Source organism: Pipistrellus kuhlii, unplaced genomic scaffold (assembly GCF_014108245.1).
Source record: "Pipistrellus kuhlii isolate mPipKuh1 unplaced genomic scaffold, mPipKuh1.p scaffold_m20_p_3, whole genome shotgun sequence".
NCBI classification, from domain to species: domain Eukaryota; kingdom Metazoa; phylum Chordata; class Mammalia; order Chiroptera; family Vespertilionidae; genus Pipistrellus; species Pipistrellus kuhlii.
In genome coordinates this window covers 68,543,710-68,561,130 of record NW_023425529.1, presented here as the reverse complement: position 1 = coordinate 68,561,130, position 17,421 = coordinate 68,543,710, and the positions used below count along the sequence as shown (strand labels likewise).

The following is a 17,421-nucleotide window of genomic DNA, read 5'->3' as shown; positions in this document are numbered from 1 at the left end:
AGCAGTGCTTCTCTCTCTCCAAGAGATCAGCAGTTCAGCCCGCTAGCCAACAGCCTGGGTTAGCCCACCTCTCTGTTAATTAGCCCACTTCTCTAATCAGGCCCAGAAATAGGCCCAGAGATACTGACTGACATAGAAAACAACCAAGGAGAACTAAATCTGGGTGAACTGCAGGACTCAGTGGCTGCCTAGGAGGCGGAGCTTCTGACGCTGACAGGCATAGAAACCAACCAATCAGAATCCATTCTGGGTGAGCTGTGAAGGCAGAACCTAAAGTGGGGGCTAAGGAGGGGTTCTAATGGCAACAGTTATTTGGTGTAAGGTGTAAGAAAGCGGTTTAATTTTTTAATGACCAGTTTGTCAGTATAGTGCATATGGCTGGTTATCAGTCCAGATATAGGGATTATGTATTTTTGTCTGCCAAGAGCATCTCCTCCTACTAAAAAAGGATCTCCGCCCTCCTCCCCCCCCCCAATTTAAGAAATCCTATATTATATAATCTATCTATAATAATAAAAGAGTAATATGTTAATTAGCGCAGGTAAACAGTCGATCTTCAGGATGTCCAACTTCCTTCTGGACAAAGCCATGTGGTGGGGGCCAAGGCAGAGGCAGTTAGGGGCAATCAGGTACGCATGCATTGGTTAGGAGCCAGTGGTTCCAGATTGTGAGAGGGATGTCAGGGATCGGGCCTAAACCAGCAATCGGACATCCCCCAAGGGATCCCTGATTGGAGAGGGTGCAGGCTGGGCTGAGAGAACGCCCCCACCCCACCTCATACATGAATTTTGTGCACCAGGCCACTAGTATGAAGATAAAAGTCATGTATATACTTAATGTGCCTTAATAGTAAGTTGTCTTAGCATATTATTTTTGAAAAACTAACACTTCTATTAATCAATGTTACATCTCCAAATATGAAACTAGATCCAAAAGCAAGTATTTAAAAAATAAAATTAAGATGATGTTCTTTTCTGATTAAATATTTCATCTTCACTGTTTTGTCCTCAGGTTATGGCACAGTGAATGACCTACTTTTCATGAATTAAAACAAACTGAAAATATTTATTGAATGAATGAAATCTAGTTTTAAAAAAAACCTATTTAAAAATCACAATGAATTCAAGAATTCATATCACAATCCATGAGCTTTGACAGTTTTTATTCAAATAAAGGAGACAAAAGTTACTATTCTTTCGAGTCTCCTCAGGGTAATCTTGAAAAGGAAAATGGGGTGGGAGGGCTTGCAACCTAGTTCAGTATCTGGTAAAGACTGTAGTCTTACTTCCCCACTCTGATTGACTTGGGCAGAGCTGCTAAGCATGCCCTCAAGGCCTCGCCAAGACTGACTTGTGCCCAGCTGTGGGGACCCTCAGGGGCCTGCTACAGGAGGAGATATATAGATCAGAGCCTCCCCACAAGTTCAGTTCAGGCTTTGGATCCGGAATTCCCCTGGGCTAGCAGATCTGTGAAATAAAGTTTAAACTTTCATCTTTCAGAGTGCTGGCTGATCGTTCTGTGCATTCTGCCTCAACAATCTCAGTTTCTACCTCTGTTCCTGGCTTAATTACTAAGGTGCCCCCTTTCACTCTCAAAGATTGCCTTGTTAGGGCAATGATCTATAATATATGCTAACCCTAGAGATAATGGGTATAAACCAGTATCTAAAATATAATGTGGCAAGTAATTAGTATCATTAATAAATACAAAGCAAGTACATTGTGTGAGTTCCATTCTCTCTGATGATCAGGGAAGGCTTCAAAGCAGAGGTAGCAGTTATGGCAGATCTTAAAAAAAAAGAGAAATATTTTAGCAAAGATGAAAGGTGGTTTATTCAAAATATGTATAAATTACTTTGTGACATTAAAAATTATTTCATGACATTAAAATTACTTTATGACATTAAAGTTTGAATGTAGATTAAAATGTATTTTTTTTTTATAACAAATGTGGCTTTCTTACTGAGCTTTCACCCACTGTTCAGTGGGGAAAATTTTACATTTAGTTCTATCCAGGTTTAGCTTTCTCCCATTTAGATAATTTAATCAAGATACTGATAAGTAAGATGAGTATTTGCTGCCAAGTATTTACAATGTTTTAACACGGTCTGTTTTTTATAAAAGTTTGCAGAGTTATGTATTTAACTCTGATTCTTTAAGATCACTGTATTTTTTCTAATCCAGCAATACTTCCCTTGCAATTTTCCTCATCTTTAGTTAAAGAAGATTGGCTGCTGGCGTTTTGGAGTTCCCCCAAAGGCAGGAGAATTCTGTTAGTACTACCCATCCAAGTGTAGGAATGGCTTCCCAGAACTATGGTTGCTGTCCACTGTGACAACACACCCTACTTTATGACAAGGGGATACAAGGAAAGAGGATATAATCCTAATATATAAAAAGCCAGGGGCCATCACGACCTAAACAACTGGATAGATGACCAAACAGCAGGTTGTGTGGGGCAACAAGGCCGACAGGGGGGTTCGTGATGGATGACCAAATGACAGAACAGCAGACTGTGTGGGGTGAGGAACCAGAACCATGCTGTGATGGGACTGGACACTACCCAAGGGGTCCTGGATTGTGAGAGCATCCACACTGGACTGAGAGACCCCCCTAAGTGCACAAATTTTTGTGCACTAGGTCTCTAGTATCTATATAAGAGTATTGACATATTTATGCATATGAATAAAACATCAAATTTTATCTGCCCTTTGTATAACTTACAGCTTAACTCTCAAATTACACATGTGATTTATTTTATTTTTAATATTAAACAAAATAAAATTATGCAGGTTATACTACCAAATAACAACAGAATTTAAATTTATCTTACAAAAACATACTGTCATTCTAATTTTTGCCTAAAAGTAAAATATTAATAGCATTCTTCAATTTATCACATTTTCTATGATAAGAAAAAGGGAAGGGTTCTGTCTTATCTTTATTTTTATTTATATATATATATATATATATATATATATATATATATATATATATATATATATTGATTTTTTACAGAGAGGAAGAGAGAGAGATAGAGAGCTAGAAACGTCGATGAGAGAGAAACATCGACCAGTTGCCTCTTGCACACCCCCTACCGGGGATGTGCCTGCAACCAACGTACATGCCCTTGACTGGAATCGAACCAGGGACCTTTCAGTCCACAGACCAACGCTCTACCACTGAGCCAAACCAGTTTCGGCCTGTCTTATCTTTAAAATGATCTTCAATCACTGCAACTATTTTTAACTTTTAAAATTCTGTTATATATTTGCTCTGTTAGGGTAATGAGGCAGTTAATTTTCTTTATGATCAAGGATCTGGAGATTACATGGTTCAGGTCTATACAAGAATGTCTTCATTTTTGTGCTTCTTTCTTCTTTTCCTTCCATCCTTGGCATACACCTTTGACTTTTCCTGGTCTTTAGAAGCTACTGCACTTCTGATCACCATGTTCAAATTCTAAAGAGGAGGAAGGGGAAGGTCATATGGAAAAGTCTTTTTTTAAAAGAGATTTTGACTTTTCACTCAGGATGTAAAGCCTGAGATGTCATTCCACCTTCTATTAGCCAGAACATTACATCCTGACCAACTCTGCAAGGAGACTGGAGTGATGAGTATTTTCTTATTTTATTTCCCAGTCTCTAGAGTAGAGAAAGGTAGAGCGTATTTCAATGAGTTCTGGGTGAGCCATCTGCCACCCTGACATGCAGCTGTCTTTTGGCACAAATTCAAACTTAAAGGAACTTTGAAAATACCCTTACCTATCTACATTCAAAATTATAAATGATAACTCTTTAGTTATTGTAAATGTTTGTGATTTGGAGTAATAAGTATAACCTGTGCAGTACCACTTATATACTATGTAGCACCTAATATAATTATATACTAATTCTGATCTAAAAGTTTCTTCATGATTAGGACTATAATTCTTAGTCAAACCATAGTAAGTTAACAGTATTTTCAAGTATAATAAAATGTCATTGTGTGCAATATTAATTGCCTCCCAGGAAACAAAGGCAATTGATTTTCAATTGAAATTCAACTTGGACTTCAGTGAAAAATTTGTTTGGTCAGCACATCCAAAAGAATACAAAAAGAAAAGGAAAAAGGAAAAACTCGTGAATGAGAATGAACATGATTCAAGAGAACATTATATTTAGTTCTTTTATTTTATTTTATTTTCTTCAGATAAGGTTCTTTATCATAGATACAGTTCAAGTTATATTATCTCTGATTATGTACTATAACTATTGCAGAATAAGAAATTTGAGGATAAGGGTCAGATGGCATTATTTGAGCTTTTGTTAATTTATTTTACAATAACAGACACTTGGTATATGTTTACAAATGAGAAAATTAATTTGTCTAAATCAGGAAATATATGTATTTTATATAATTATTATGAGAGGGGAAATCCTAAAATCAAGTTTTGAAACAAATATAACTAATTTTTCATAAGAAAATAAATATCCCAAAATAAGACTTGATGGGCAATTTGAGAACTTTTACCTAAAAAGTTTACACAAATTACCCACTTGGGAAATATTTATGGAGTATCTACATCAAGCATGTCAAACTTGTGGCCTGCAGGCCACATGCCTCATTTATTTGGCCTGTGTTAACCTTTCAGTTTGACATGCTTGATCTACATTATATTAAGGAATAAATCTAGGTGATGAGAATACAATCATAAACAAGATAGGTATTTGAACCACATTTATATAGTTCAACCTAGAGAGGATGAAATTTCTATGTATAATAGTTCAAGGGCCAATAACTATGAGCCGTTAGCTTCTGTAATCAAGAATTCAGCCCTGCTGGCATGGCTCAAAGGTTGAAAATCAACCTGTGAACCAGGAGGTTATGGTTCAATTCCTGGTCAGGACACCTGTCCTGTTGCAGGCTCCATCTCTACTGTGGGGCATGCAGGAGGCAGCTGATCAGTGATTCTCTCTCATCATTGATGTTTCTATCTCTCTCCCTCTCCCTTCCTCTCTGAAAGCAATACAAACATAAACAATTAAAAAATAAAATAATTCAATCTGGGTGGTTGTCCCATCATTCCAGAAAACCTATGCTCTAGTGGTAACTTCAATAAAGGCTTTGGATATCTGTGTATTGAACAACTAATGGTTTTCTAATTAGCATACTGGACATCAGAAATCAGTTTATATTAGTGAAAATAGTGGCTCTTGAGTATTATGATGAATACTACATTTGGATTCTCAGTAGAGAACATTCAAGAAATATCCACTGTGTTTTAGAAATATTTCTGCTGCTGCACAACAAAGCATAAGACTCTAGCAAATTCTTCTCTTATAACCTTCGTCAACCTAAGGCAGGGTTAAGCTCAGTGCCTGAACATTACCATAAGTGTAATAAAACAGATTGTTTTATCTGCCCTTTCGGCAAAGTATGATTGGTGCTTCTCAAAGAACAGAGAGCTGAATTGTTTTGATTTTCAGAATAGTTTGTATGAACTGTTTTGGACCAGCTTAATAATGATTGTATTTACTAATGTCTGACATAGAGTTGGACTGAGGTAACATTCACCCTGATCTACCCTGTTTCCCTGAAAATAAGACAGTGTCTTATATTAATTTTTGCTCCCAAAGATGTGCTAGGTCTTATTTTCAGGGGATGTCTTATTTTTCCATGAAGAAGAATATGGTACACATTTATTGCTAAATGAAAATAAAGGAAATTTATTACCTGTATATGGTACGGTAGTAAGGTAGTTGTCAACACAAACCAGACAAACTGAATCCTACAGTATCAAGAATTTACTCATTTATTCAATGACAATCATGTGATCATCTTCTGGAACATCATCATAACAATCCAATTCCTGAATTTCCTGGTGAATTTCTTATGACTCCATTTCTTTCAGAATCAGTAGACCAAACCTTTCATGTTTAGCAATAGCATTCTGAAACAGAGCCTAAGGGGAGCCTTATTTTCAGGGGGATGCCTTATATTTTGTTACGCCCAGACTTCATGATCCCCAAGGACCACCAGGGAGCCAAGTCCGATGCAATAAACAAAAGAGCCTTTTCCATGCTAGCATGGGCTCTGCCCCACTCATGCCGACAGCATGGCGGAAGAGAGTGAACTTCGCCAAGAGCTGGGGTTTTACTCCAGAGGCTGGTGATGTCACTGCCTGGCTAACTCTGATTGGTTGGGTGAGGGCTAGGGTTCAGTTACAAAATGGAGGATAACTCCCCCTACCCCACAGTGGAGTCAAGAGTCTGTCCTCGCCTGCCCTGCCCTCTCATATTTCACTCAGAAGGAAACCTTTAAGTAGGTCTTATTTTTGGAAGACGTCTTATTTTGGGGGAAATACAGTACTAAAAAACATTCACTCAAATGAGAAATATGCCAAAGAATAAAATACTATAAAAATAATTTTTATTTATAATATTTGTAAACTGTACATATGTTGACATTTTAAATATATATATAACAATACAATTTTTGACAATTTATAACAATTTATAACAATACAATCCTATGACAATTTTTGTTGCTCCATATAGACCAAATTTTTAATCAAGAACCCCTCCCCCATGTCAATGGTGTCCGGATTTACCAATGTTAAAATCTGCCCAAGGACATGGTACCAAAGGACTCGGGCATCTGGATCCAGGTGTCCTCCTCCTCTTCCGGCACCAGGCAGCACTTGCTGCAGCTGCAGCAGCTCCTCACGCAGCAGCCAGTGGCCAGGGAGAGGGCAGAGTCCCAGGGCTGCAGCGAGCGCAGGCACAGGGGCAGGAAGCTCCAGGTCCGGAGCACCTCTGGCAGGACGCGGGGGCAGCGGGCCTGCAGGAGCTGGAGCAGCAGCACCAGAAGGATCACGAGGACGACAGGCGCCCCCACGCCCACCAGCGCAGGCCAGCCAGCCAGCGAGAGGCCGAACACGGACAGCGGGAACAGGAAGAACAAGGTGACCAGGTAGAAGACTGCAAACCAGCGGTACTTGGCTGAGATGTCGCCCAGGCCCTTGGCCAGGCGGATGGGCAGGCGGCTGAACGGGACTGGGTACCACAGAAGGATCCCCGTGATGTTGAAGAAAAAGTGGCACAGGGCGATCTGGAGTGAGCTCTTCAAGGTCTTGCCTGGACTGGCCAAGGCGGCCATGAGAGCGGTGGTGGTGGTGCCGATGTTGGCCCCCAGCGTGAGCGGGTACGCCCTCTCCACACTGATCACACCCACCGCGATCAGTGGGGTCAGAGTGGACGTGAACACCGAGCTGCTCTGCACGACGAAGGTCATGCCTGCCCCGACTAAGATAGCCAGGTAGCCGGTCAGCCAGGAGAAGGGGAAAGGGAAATCCGTGTTGATGGTCTTCTTGATGACAACGGCTACTTGCCCCTTAAGCGCAGAGGACAGGAGCTTGACGATCATGACCAGGCAGCCACAGAGCACCAGCACGGAGGTGACCAGAAGGAGGATGCCCACAACAACGTCCGGAAGGCTGGCATTCACAAAGAGGTGCTGGCACTGGGCGATGTTCTCCCGGCGGGTCACGTTCTTCATGGTCCAGGTGTGGAAGCCGTCTGTCCAACAGAGGCTGGGCGAGGTGCAGTTCTGGATCGAGGGGACGGTGACATTCATCTGGGTCACGCGGGTCAGCGTCTTGCACCAAATCTTGATCAGGCTCTTGTTCTCAGCTGCTGGGTCGTTCATGGCAATGTGGTTGATAACCTTCTTATCCAGCTGGATAATGAGCTTTGTGAGGGGTTTGGTGATAACCTTCAGCAGTTCCGGGGCATCTTCTCCACTTTGGAAGTTGAAGGAGTCCACCATCAGGTTGGTCAGGGCCTCCAGGTAGTGGGTGGAGACCTCCACGGGCAGGAGCACCAGCACGGAGAGCCAGTTGAAGAAGTCGTGGACGGTGGCCCCTGCGAAAGCCCTTCTGAACACATCCCGGTCTCCGACCTGCATGAGCGCCACCAGGGTGTTGGTGATGGAGGTCCCGATGTTGGCCCCCATGACGAAGGGGATGGCAGTCCGCACCGACAGCAGTGAGGAGGCCACCATGCTGACGAGGATGGAGGTGGACGTGCTCGAGCTCTGCACCAAGGCGGTCACCAGCACCCTGATCATCAGGCCCGCCAGGGGGTTGGACATGATGGAGTTGTTGCTGAAGAACTTCCCGGCCATTTTCCCTCCAACCAGCTGGAAGGCGCTGCTCAGAACATCCAAGGAGCACACAAACAGGTAGAGGAAGCCCAGGAGGAGAAGGAACCTCCCGACCCCTTTCAGGATGGACAGAACCTTCCCTTTGGCGTCTCTCTCCGACCACTTGGTCCCCTCTGGCTGAAGCTCGGGCAGGTCCCAGGGGTCTTCGACGTGGGTGGGCTCCTCCCTCTGGGTGGCGGTGGAGTGGTATGGCTGAAGCTCAATCTTGGTTTCAGTGGTCCCCGCACCACCTGGCCAAACAAAGAATAAAGGTCAAGGAGAAAGGCGTTGGATCAGCCTGACGTCTTTTGGGGAGCCCACAGGAGACCCGTTGGGGTTGGATGAGCGGCACTTACCATTGTTGGGCTCTTTTCCTTTTCCATTTGTGGTGGGCTGTTGACTGGTGATGCCTCCCATGTATTCATCTGGGTTGGGCTGGGCCGTTTCCGCCTCAGGCCAAGGAGCCCTGGTAGCTCTGACCATCTTCCAAGAGGCTGAAGTCCTCTCCCTTCTGTTCTCCGTGGAGTCTGGGTTCAGCAGGCCTTGGGAGGCTGCGATCTGGAAGAGCTGCTCTCTGAGGAAGGAGAAGCCAGAATGAGCCAGGAAACTGGGTTAACTGCAGTATGTGAGCCTTTTTATATGTAGTCAGCCCAGCTCCTCCTTAGGGCGGGACACCCTAAGCCTATTATTGCAGCCCCCTCCTAGAGTGGATTAGATCCTGTCCTCAGGGTTAGATATCTGACTTTGGGGCTTATTTTGTGGTTGTTCAAAAATTTTCATAGAACGCCAAAATAGTATTGTAATACGGACATTGGCAAGACAATTCTAAAACTCAAGTGGAGGAATAGTGCTGGAAACCAATCTCATCTTCTCACTAATAGCAAGATCTAAAAGGCTGGTCAACCTTGAAGCTCTGAAAGGTCAGAGCCAACTACTCCCTATCTAATTGGGACAAGGGTAAGGGAGGCAACTTCCCCATCTTGCAATCATGTAAATCCTTACTGATATGATAATCTAATTATTACCTGCCTAAGGGCTATGGGTGTTTCCTAAAACTGCTTAAGGGTAATGGGTGGATCCTATAGCCTCAATAAAAGAGTTAGCAAGGCCAGAGCCTAGTGGTAATCTTCCCACTAGAGGTTGACTCCCGCCTGGCTCCCATTTTCCCAAATTAACTCTTTTCCAGTTTCTCTTCATTTCAGTTTGCGGCCTTCTCCAGAAATCAGACCCTGAGTGGGCCCTGAACCATGCGGGTCGTGTTAAGGGATCCCAAGGAATAGAAAAAGCAAGCATAAGGGAAAAAGTTCAGAAGAAAGAACTGAGATGGAACAGTCCCTAAAAGATATTAAAACATACTAAAAGACCGCACTTATCAGAACAGTAGTCTAAAAGCAAACAGAAAGGAAAAAAGGGTGGGGGAAGAGGGAGAGAAATATAAAACCCAGTATGACAAACGCCTGAAAGCAACATGATGGATTAATTGAATAAAATAGTCCAGAAACAGTCCCTGCTAAAATTTCATAAAGAAGGCATGTCAGCCCTAGCTGGTTTGGCTCAGTGGACTGAGCATAGGCCTGTGGACTGAAGAGTCCCAGGTTCGATTCCAATTAAGGGCACATGGTCAGGTTGTAGGCTATAGGTGCGGGAGGCAGCTGATCAATGATTTTTCTCATTGATGTTTTTGTCTCATTCTCCCACTCCTTTCCTCTGTGAAATCAATAAAATTATATTTTTTTTAAAAAAAAGAAGCACAACAGTATTTTTACCCTTTGGCCTAGTCATTATCCTACAGAGAGACCCACATCAGGAAAAGATCTAAAATGTCTGTAAAAATATTCATCATATTTTCATCATATCAAAACATATGATAATAACCCGAAAGCTTATTGATTCATAGAAGAGCAAATACCTTCCATTGGGAATTCAAGCACCCTTTTCTCTCTTGTGCTGGCTTGGTTATCCTTATAGCTTATGTGAGTGAGTGTGAATGTGCATTGAGTGTGCATGAGGGTGTGTGGATGCGTGTGAGGGAACAGGTGAGAAGGAAGGAGGGTGAGTGGGTAGGAGACGTGTTCTGGGCAGCCCCTATGAACCACTGTCCTCCCTGTGAATTTCAGCAGAGGAACAGCAGCGGTCTGCTCTCCCGAAGGTGCTGTGGCTTCTGCCACTCCCGCAGCCTCACATGTGCTCAGGACATGTTTGGTGCTGCCACAGTGGTCTTCAGCCATTCTGGACAGGGGTTGTCATTATGAACCCATGTACGGTGACGAGGAACAGGATCAGCCCAGCAGCCCTGGGGCAGCCAGGAAGCCACTCACAAGCATTAGCAAAAGAAGGAGCAGTTATGTTTTATAAAGTTAGCCCGGTAGCCTGAACTAACCACAGAACTGGTATCTGAATCACATGCTACTGGCTTCCCCCTTGACCAGCCTGACCCTTTGAGGCACACATGCCCTCCTAAAGGGGTGAAAAACCTATCCCAGTTGGATGCGAATGCTTGTTAGTCATGTTTGCAGGGAACTTACATAGAAATCCTAGAAATCCTAGTAATTCTTTTTAAAAAAATACATTTTATTGATTTTTTTACAGGGAAGAAGGGAGAGGGATAGAGAGTTAGAAACATCGATTCAGCTGCCTCCTGCACACTCCCTACTGGGGATGTGCCCACAACCCAGGTACATGCCCTTGACCGGAATCGAACCTGGGACCCTTCAGTCCGCAGGTCATGCTCTATCCACTGAGCCAAACCAAGTCGGTGAGGGCATCCTGGTAATTCTTGCCATTTTTTCAGTGTTCCTGTTTGTTCTAAAGGATTTACTGCTTTTTATATTGGGATGACATAAAGAACCCAATCTAAATAAATGAAATATAGTTGTTGTTGTCTTTTATAAAGATATTTTATTGAATTTTTATAGAGAGGAAGGGAGAGAGATAGAGAGCTAGAAATGTCAGTGAGAGAGAAACATTGACCAGCTGCCTCCTGCACACCCCCTACCGGGGATGTGCCCGCAACCAATGTACATGCCCTTGACCGGAATCGAACCTGGGACCTTCCAGTCCGCAGACCGGCACTCTACCAATGAGCCAAACCGGTTTTGGAGATAGTTTTGTTTTTAATCATGAATTGCAACCCTCCTGAAAGGTTAAAGGATACCAGCAAAGAAATTGAGTGATGGGAAAAGTAAAATACAGGAATATAAACCTCTTTTCTTGGCAATTGTGTTAGGTAAGCTATGTAGTGACCTTTTTAACAGAATCCTATGCAGGTTTCATCTCACTAGCTCAGTCTCTTTATAGCTTAAGCCTCATAATCATGGGATGGGGTGGCCCAGCCTTTTGTTTGCCTGCAAGCTTCTCCCTAGTGCAAACTTTCCTCTGCACTCAGATGTGTGACACACAGCCAGGATGTGAGCTTTGGTTCTGTGTCCCATTTGGGTTTTAGAGCTCATGGGTGGGGACTTTCAAAGATGGACATAATGTATGTGTCTCTGGCTGGTGGCTGCCATTGCCTTTGGCATTGGTCCGTCCATCTGTTTTGTCTGTCTCCCTTTCTTTCTCTTTTTTTCCCCTCCAGACATCTGAGAAGTGCTTGGATTCCTGTAATAAGATTATTCACAAAAAGGAAATGAAAATGGTTTGGATCCTATAGTAGTAGTAGTACTGGTTGCTAGTTTCCAGGAGGTTCTTATGCTTCCTTCACAAAGTTCTGAAATTCAGGAACATATGATTGAGCAATTGAAAGTGAGGTCGGCACCAAGAACCAAACAAATGTATTGTATGAATTTTGTCTCCTATCCACAATCTCATGATTAAAATACAGCAAACAAAAAACGTTTGTTGCCGAGACCAGTTTGGCTCAATGGATAGAGCGTCGGCTTGGGAACTGAAGGGTCCCGGGTTCGATTCCGGTCAAGGGCATGTACCTTAGTTGCGGGCGTATCCCCAGTAGGGGGTGTGCAAGAGGCAGCTGATCGATGACTCTCTCTCATCCATGTTTCTAACTCTCTATCTCTCTCCCTTTCTCTCTATACAAAATAAATAAAATATATTTGAAAAAACAAAACAAAACAAAAAAAGTTTGTTATTGGTGCTGTGTTAGGTTGACTTCATTAACTTCCCAGCCCTTGTTGTGCTGCAGTTTGTACCATCAGTGTGCATGGCCGGCTTGACTGGGTGAGGAGAGGGGCTGGTTGGCTGGTGTTCAACTTGCTGGCTAGTCAGTCCTGCATTGAATTGATCCTTAGGGGGATATACTGATGTCTTTATTATAAAAATGAGTTACTGTACGTACACATGAAAATATACCTGTATTGCCGGGACCGGTTTGGCTTAATGGATAGAGCACACATGTCAAACACAAGGCCCTTGGGCCAAATCCGGCCCGCCAGGCCTTGCAATGTGGCCCACACCAAGCTATCATCACTGCACTCCACTGCGTTCCATCACAATGACTCGCGGTGACATAGGAGGCTTTTGATCTCGCCGGCCGCCTTGCCGGCCGCCGTACTTGCTATCTATTACGCATGTGCATAGATAACAAGTCACGCGAGATTCAGGAGGCATGACCTATAGTCCGGCATCCGATGTGGTTGTGCGGGTGGCAGAGCAGAGGAGAGAGTGAGTGTGCAGGCATAAAAAATACACAGCAGAAGCTGCCATTTCCTGGCATAAAGTGCAGGCATAAAAATCGCAACAGAATCTGCTATCTGTACCCAGCCAGGCATTTATTGACTGACTTTTTTTTCTCCACTCCATCTGCCAAATCAAGCTATCCCTGTGCAGTTTTCAACTTTTTCCTTCTAACGCAGATTTCCAATAAACTGCATCTTTTACTGCCAATATTGATCCCAAAATGTCCAGGAAAAGAAAAGTTGATGGTGAAGGCAGACAATTTAATGACAAATGGGAAAATGAATACATGTTTGTGCTTAGAGAGGGCAAACCAGTGTGTATATTGTGTTATGAGACAGTGTCGGTGATGAAAGAGTACAATATACGTCGTCATTTTGACACCAAACATAATGTTAAGTATGGCAAATATACTTTGGAAGAAAAGCATAAAATTGTTAAAGAACTAAAAGGCAAACTACAATCACAGCAGCAAATGTTTACAAAGGCTACAGCGAAAAATGATGCTGCAGTGAAAGCAAGCTTTATAGTGGCTGAAGAAATTGCCCGTACTTCAAGGTGTTTTTCAGAGGGTGCCTTTTTGAAGCAATGCATGCTAAAAATGTGTGAGCAAGTATGCCCAGACCAGATACAGAGTTTTCAAAATGTCAGTTTGTCAAGAAACACCATTGCAGATAGAGTTCAAGAACTCTCAGGAAATCTATCATCACAGCTGGCCGAACAGGCATGCAGGTATCTCGATTTTTCACTGGCTATCGATGAAAGCACAGACAACACTGATACAGCGCAGCTGTCCATCTTTATACGTGCTACGAAGACCGACCTCTCTGTCACTGAGGAACTTTTGGATGTAGCTGCCATGCATGGGACGACGACTGGTAGAGATATATTTGAGGCTGTGGAGAAATCTATAAATAATTTTAAATTACCCTGGGAAAAGTTGGTGGGGCTAACTACCGATGGCGCACCTTCAATGTGCAAAGAAAAGAAAGGCTTGGTTGGACTAATGAAGGAAAGAATGCAAAAAAGTCACTGCCACACACCCTTGATTACTTATCATTGCATTATCCACCAAGAGGCTATGTGTGAAAAAGTTCTGGAAATGAATGACATAATGACCACAGTCATTAAAACTATTAACTTTATACGGGCACAAGGCCTGAATCATCGCCAGTTCCAGCAGTTTTTACAGGAGGTGGGTGTAGAGCATGGAGACATGCCATACCACACAGACGTATTATAAGATGGCTGAGCAAGAGCGCAGTCCTCAAAAGATTTTTTGAGCTCAGAGAACAAATTGCTCTTTTCATGGAAAGTAAAGGAAAGCCCTTGCCTGAACTGTCGGATCCCGCCTGGCTATGTGATTTTGCTATGATGTGTGACATATGCGAGCATCTCGCCCAACTGAATCTGAAGCTGCAGGGACGCAAACAAGTCATCACAAAGATGTCTGACATGATCACAGCATCCCAGCGTAAACTTCAACTATGGAAGTCCCAACTGGAACAGGACAATCTTGCCCACTTTCCCGTTTGTTTGAGTATCTCAACCACTATTTCTGGTACTTTTCCTTGCAGTCGGCTGGCTACCAAAGTTAGCCGTTTACTAAGTGAATTTGAGCGGCGCTTCTCTGACTTTAGAACACAGCACTCAGGCTTTGACATCTTTGCCAATCCTTTTACAGTTGATGTCAACAATGTGCCCCATCACCTTCAGATGGAGATAATCGAGCTTCAGTCTGACAGTGGCCTGAAATCAAGGTTTCAGGATGTTGAAATTGAGGACTTCTACCCTCTACTGCCCCCCGACTCAATGCCAGAGCTCCGACTTCATGCTGCCCGTATTCTATCCATGTTCGGGAGCACCTATCTTTGTGAACAGATGATTTCAATAATGAATCTGAACAAAAACAAGCACAGATCACGCATTACCGATGACAACCTCCATGCTGTTTTGCGGGTTGCTACAGCCCAAGAAATAAAACCGAACATTGACTCATTGATCCGGGGAAAACGGTGTCAGACATCTAGCCAGAAAACAAAACAATGAGCATTTTAGGTACATTCCAATATTACAGTTTTGCTTGATACCAATATTACTGTTTTGCTTGATAGCATGTTTGTTGGTTAACAGCACTGTTAAGGAAAAGATTGTTCCACTCATTTTAAATTCACATTTCTGGTTAACATTGTCAGTTTATGACTGTTCAGTAAACCATTCGGCCCGCGATTTAGGCTGGATTTTAGATTTTGGCCCCTTCTCTGATTGAGTTCGACACCCCTGATAGACCATCTGCTTGGGGACTGAAGGGTCCTAGGTTCGATTCCGGTCAAGGGCATGTACCTTAGTTGGGGGAAAACCCCAGTAGCGGGTGTGCAAGAGGCAGCTGATCGATGACTCTCTCTCATCGATGTTTCTAATTCTCTATCTCTTTCCCTTCCTCTCTGTATAAAAATCAATAAAATATTTAAAAAAAAGAAAATATACCTGTACTTCTCCCTTTATTTCTGGTGTTTCAAATCAGAACTGTAACTTATTTTAACTGAGCCTGGTATTTGCATTATTCTTCCTATGTAGTGAGAAAAAAAAAAATCATGTGGCTTTTATTCCTCCACTTGCCCTGGAACTTTTAAAAGTTAGAGAAGCCGAAAACGGTTTGGCTCAATGGATAGAGCATAGGCTTGGGGACTGAAAGGTCCCGGGTTCAATTCCGGTCAAGGGCATGTACCTTGGCTGTGAGCATATCCCCAGTAGGGGGTATGCAAGAGGCAGCTGATCGATGACTCTCTCTCATTGATGTTTCTAACGATCTCTCTTTCTTCCTCTCTGTACAAAATCAATAAAATATATTTAAAAATAAAATAATAAAATAATAAAAGTTAGAATCAGAGGAGGATCCAAGATGGCTGCACAGGTAAACACCTAACCACAGCTGCACACAACAATTTCAGCCGAATACAACTAAAATATAAAATGGACATTGCCCAGAGCTACAGGTTGTGGACTGACTGGAAATTTTACAACAAGAAGGAAAGAGAAAACCAGAAGGAAAATGAGAGGAGCTGAAAAATCCTAAGGTACGGAGACATGCTGCACGTGTGCGCAGAGAGTACGGAGCCGCAGAGGAGGAGAAGACTGGGTGCCTGCCTGGCGTTCCCTAGTAGGAAGGAAATAAAAGCCCCAGACTGGGCTGAATCCCAGAACCGGTAGCGCTGAGCCCCAGTTCTGGGCCAGACCCTGGGAACCCAGGCTCAGGCAGGGGAGACGGGGCTGTGAGGCACAATCCTAGGGGAGCGGCGAAAAGTGGATCCCCTGGAGTTGCGCACATTGCGCACAGAGGACAGAATGTTGACTCTGATGCTGGATTGCCCTGGCGGGAAGGAAACAAAACCTCCAGCTGTGCTGAGCCCCATTTCCGACTGCTCTGAACCCCACTTCTAGGCCAATCCCTGGGGACCCAGGCTCAAGCAAAGGTAGATAGGGCTGTGAGGCGGAATCCCAGGGGAACGGTGAGGGGCAGAGCCCCTGAAGTTGCACACATTGCGCTCAGAGGACAGTCTGTTGACTCTGATGCTAGACTCCCCTAGCAGGAAGGAGAAAAAAGCTCCAGACTGGGAGGAACGTGATTAGGAGCAGGAGCTGCTGCTGGACACCGGCCAGCCAGGCTCAGGCAACGAGCCGGGTGATGGGGCTCCGGGGGAGTGCCACTGGGCCCTCGACCGCATTCTTGGGCCATGGAGCCAAGGCCAGGGGCTGCTTCCTGGGCAGCACTGACCCCGGCAACAGGCTGAAGCTGTGCAGGAGGCCACAGAGAACAAAGAGGTTCTGCAGGCCAGCCTGCTGAGCTTCCAGGACAAGAAGGAAGAAACTGAAGACGTTTTCAATGTGAAGAAATCAAGTTACAGCAAAAGATAGTAAAATTACTTAAGAAAAAATACAAAGAAGGTCTTGAAAAATCGAAGACTAAGACAGAACTCAACTCAGCAGCCAACATTGCAACATAAAAGCATTTAAAAAAAACAAAAACGGACAGAATGTTGGAATGGCGGCAGCCAGACCCAGAGTTGCCAGGCCCAAGGCAGCGGCAGCCGGGCCCAGAGCAGCAGCATCCAGGCCCCAGTGCAGCAGCAGCCATAACCAGAGCAGCAGCAGCCAGGCCTGGAGCAGCCAGACCTGGGGCAGTGGCAGCCAGGCCTGGGGCCAACCAGGGTGGCCAGGACAGGAGCACCCATGCCCAGAGCGGCCAGGCCTGGAGCTGCTGGGCCCAGAGTAGCTGTGTCGGGAGCATCCAGGCCCAGAACAGCAGCAGCCAAGCCCGGATCATCCAAGCCTGGAGCGGCCAGGCCCAGAGCAGCAGCAGCCAGACCTGGAGCGGCCAGGCCCATAGCACCGGGTTGGGAGCAGCCAGGCCAGGAGAAGCCAGGTCAGGAGCGGCCAGGCCCAGAGCGGCAAGGGCCCAGAGCAGCCAGGTCGGGAGCAGCCAGGCCCAGAGCAACAGCAAGCAAGCCTGGAGCAGCCAGGTTGGGATTGGCAAGGCCTGGAGTGGCCGGACCCATAGCAGCCGGGCCCAGAGAAGCAGTGTCAGGAGCAGCCAGGCCCGGAGCAGCAG

General features: G+C 44.5%; 1 protein-coding gene across 1 annotated transcript; it reads right to left on the bottom strand.

The window, feature by feature from the left end:
- Positions 1 to 6,596: 6,596 nt before the first annotated feature.
- On the bottom strand, positions 6,597 to 8,666 carry LOC118729530 (sodium-dependent phosphate transport protein 2B-like). The gene is made up of 2 exons (XM_036457044.2): positions 8,540 to 8,666; positions 6,597 to 8,434 (listed from the first exon to the last, which is right to left on the bottom strand). Exons 1-2 carry the CDS (start codon positions 8,664 to 8,666, stop codon positions 6,597 to 6,599), a joined length of 1,965 nt encoding a protein of 654 aa, XP_036312937.2.
- Positions 8,667 to 17,421: the final 8,755 nt, after the last annotated feature.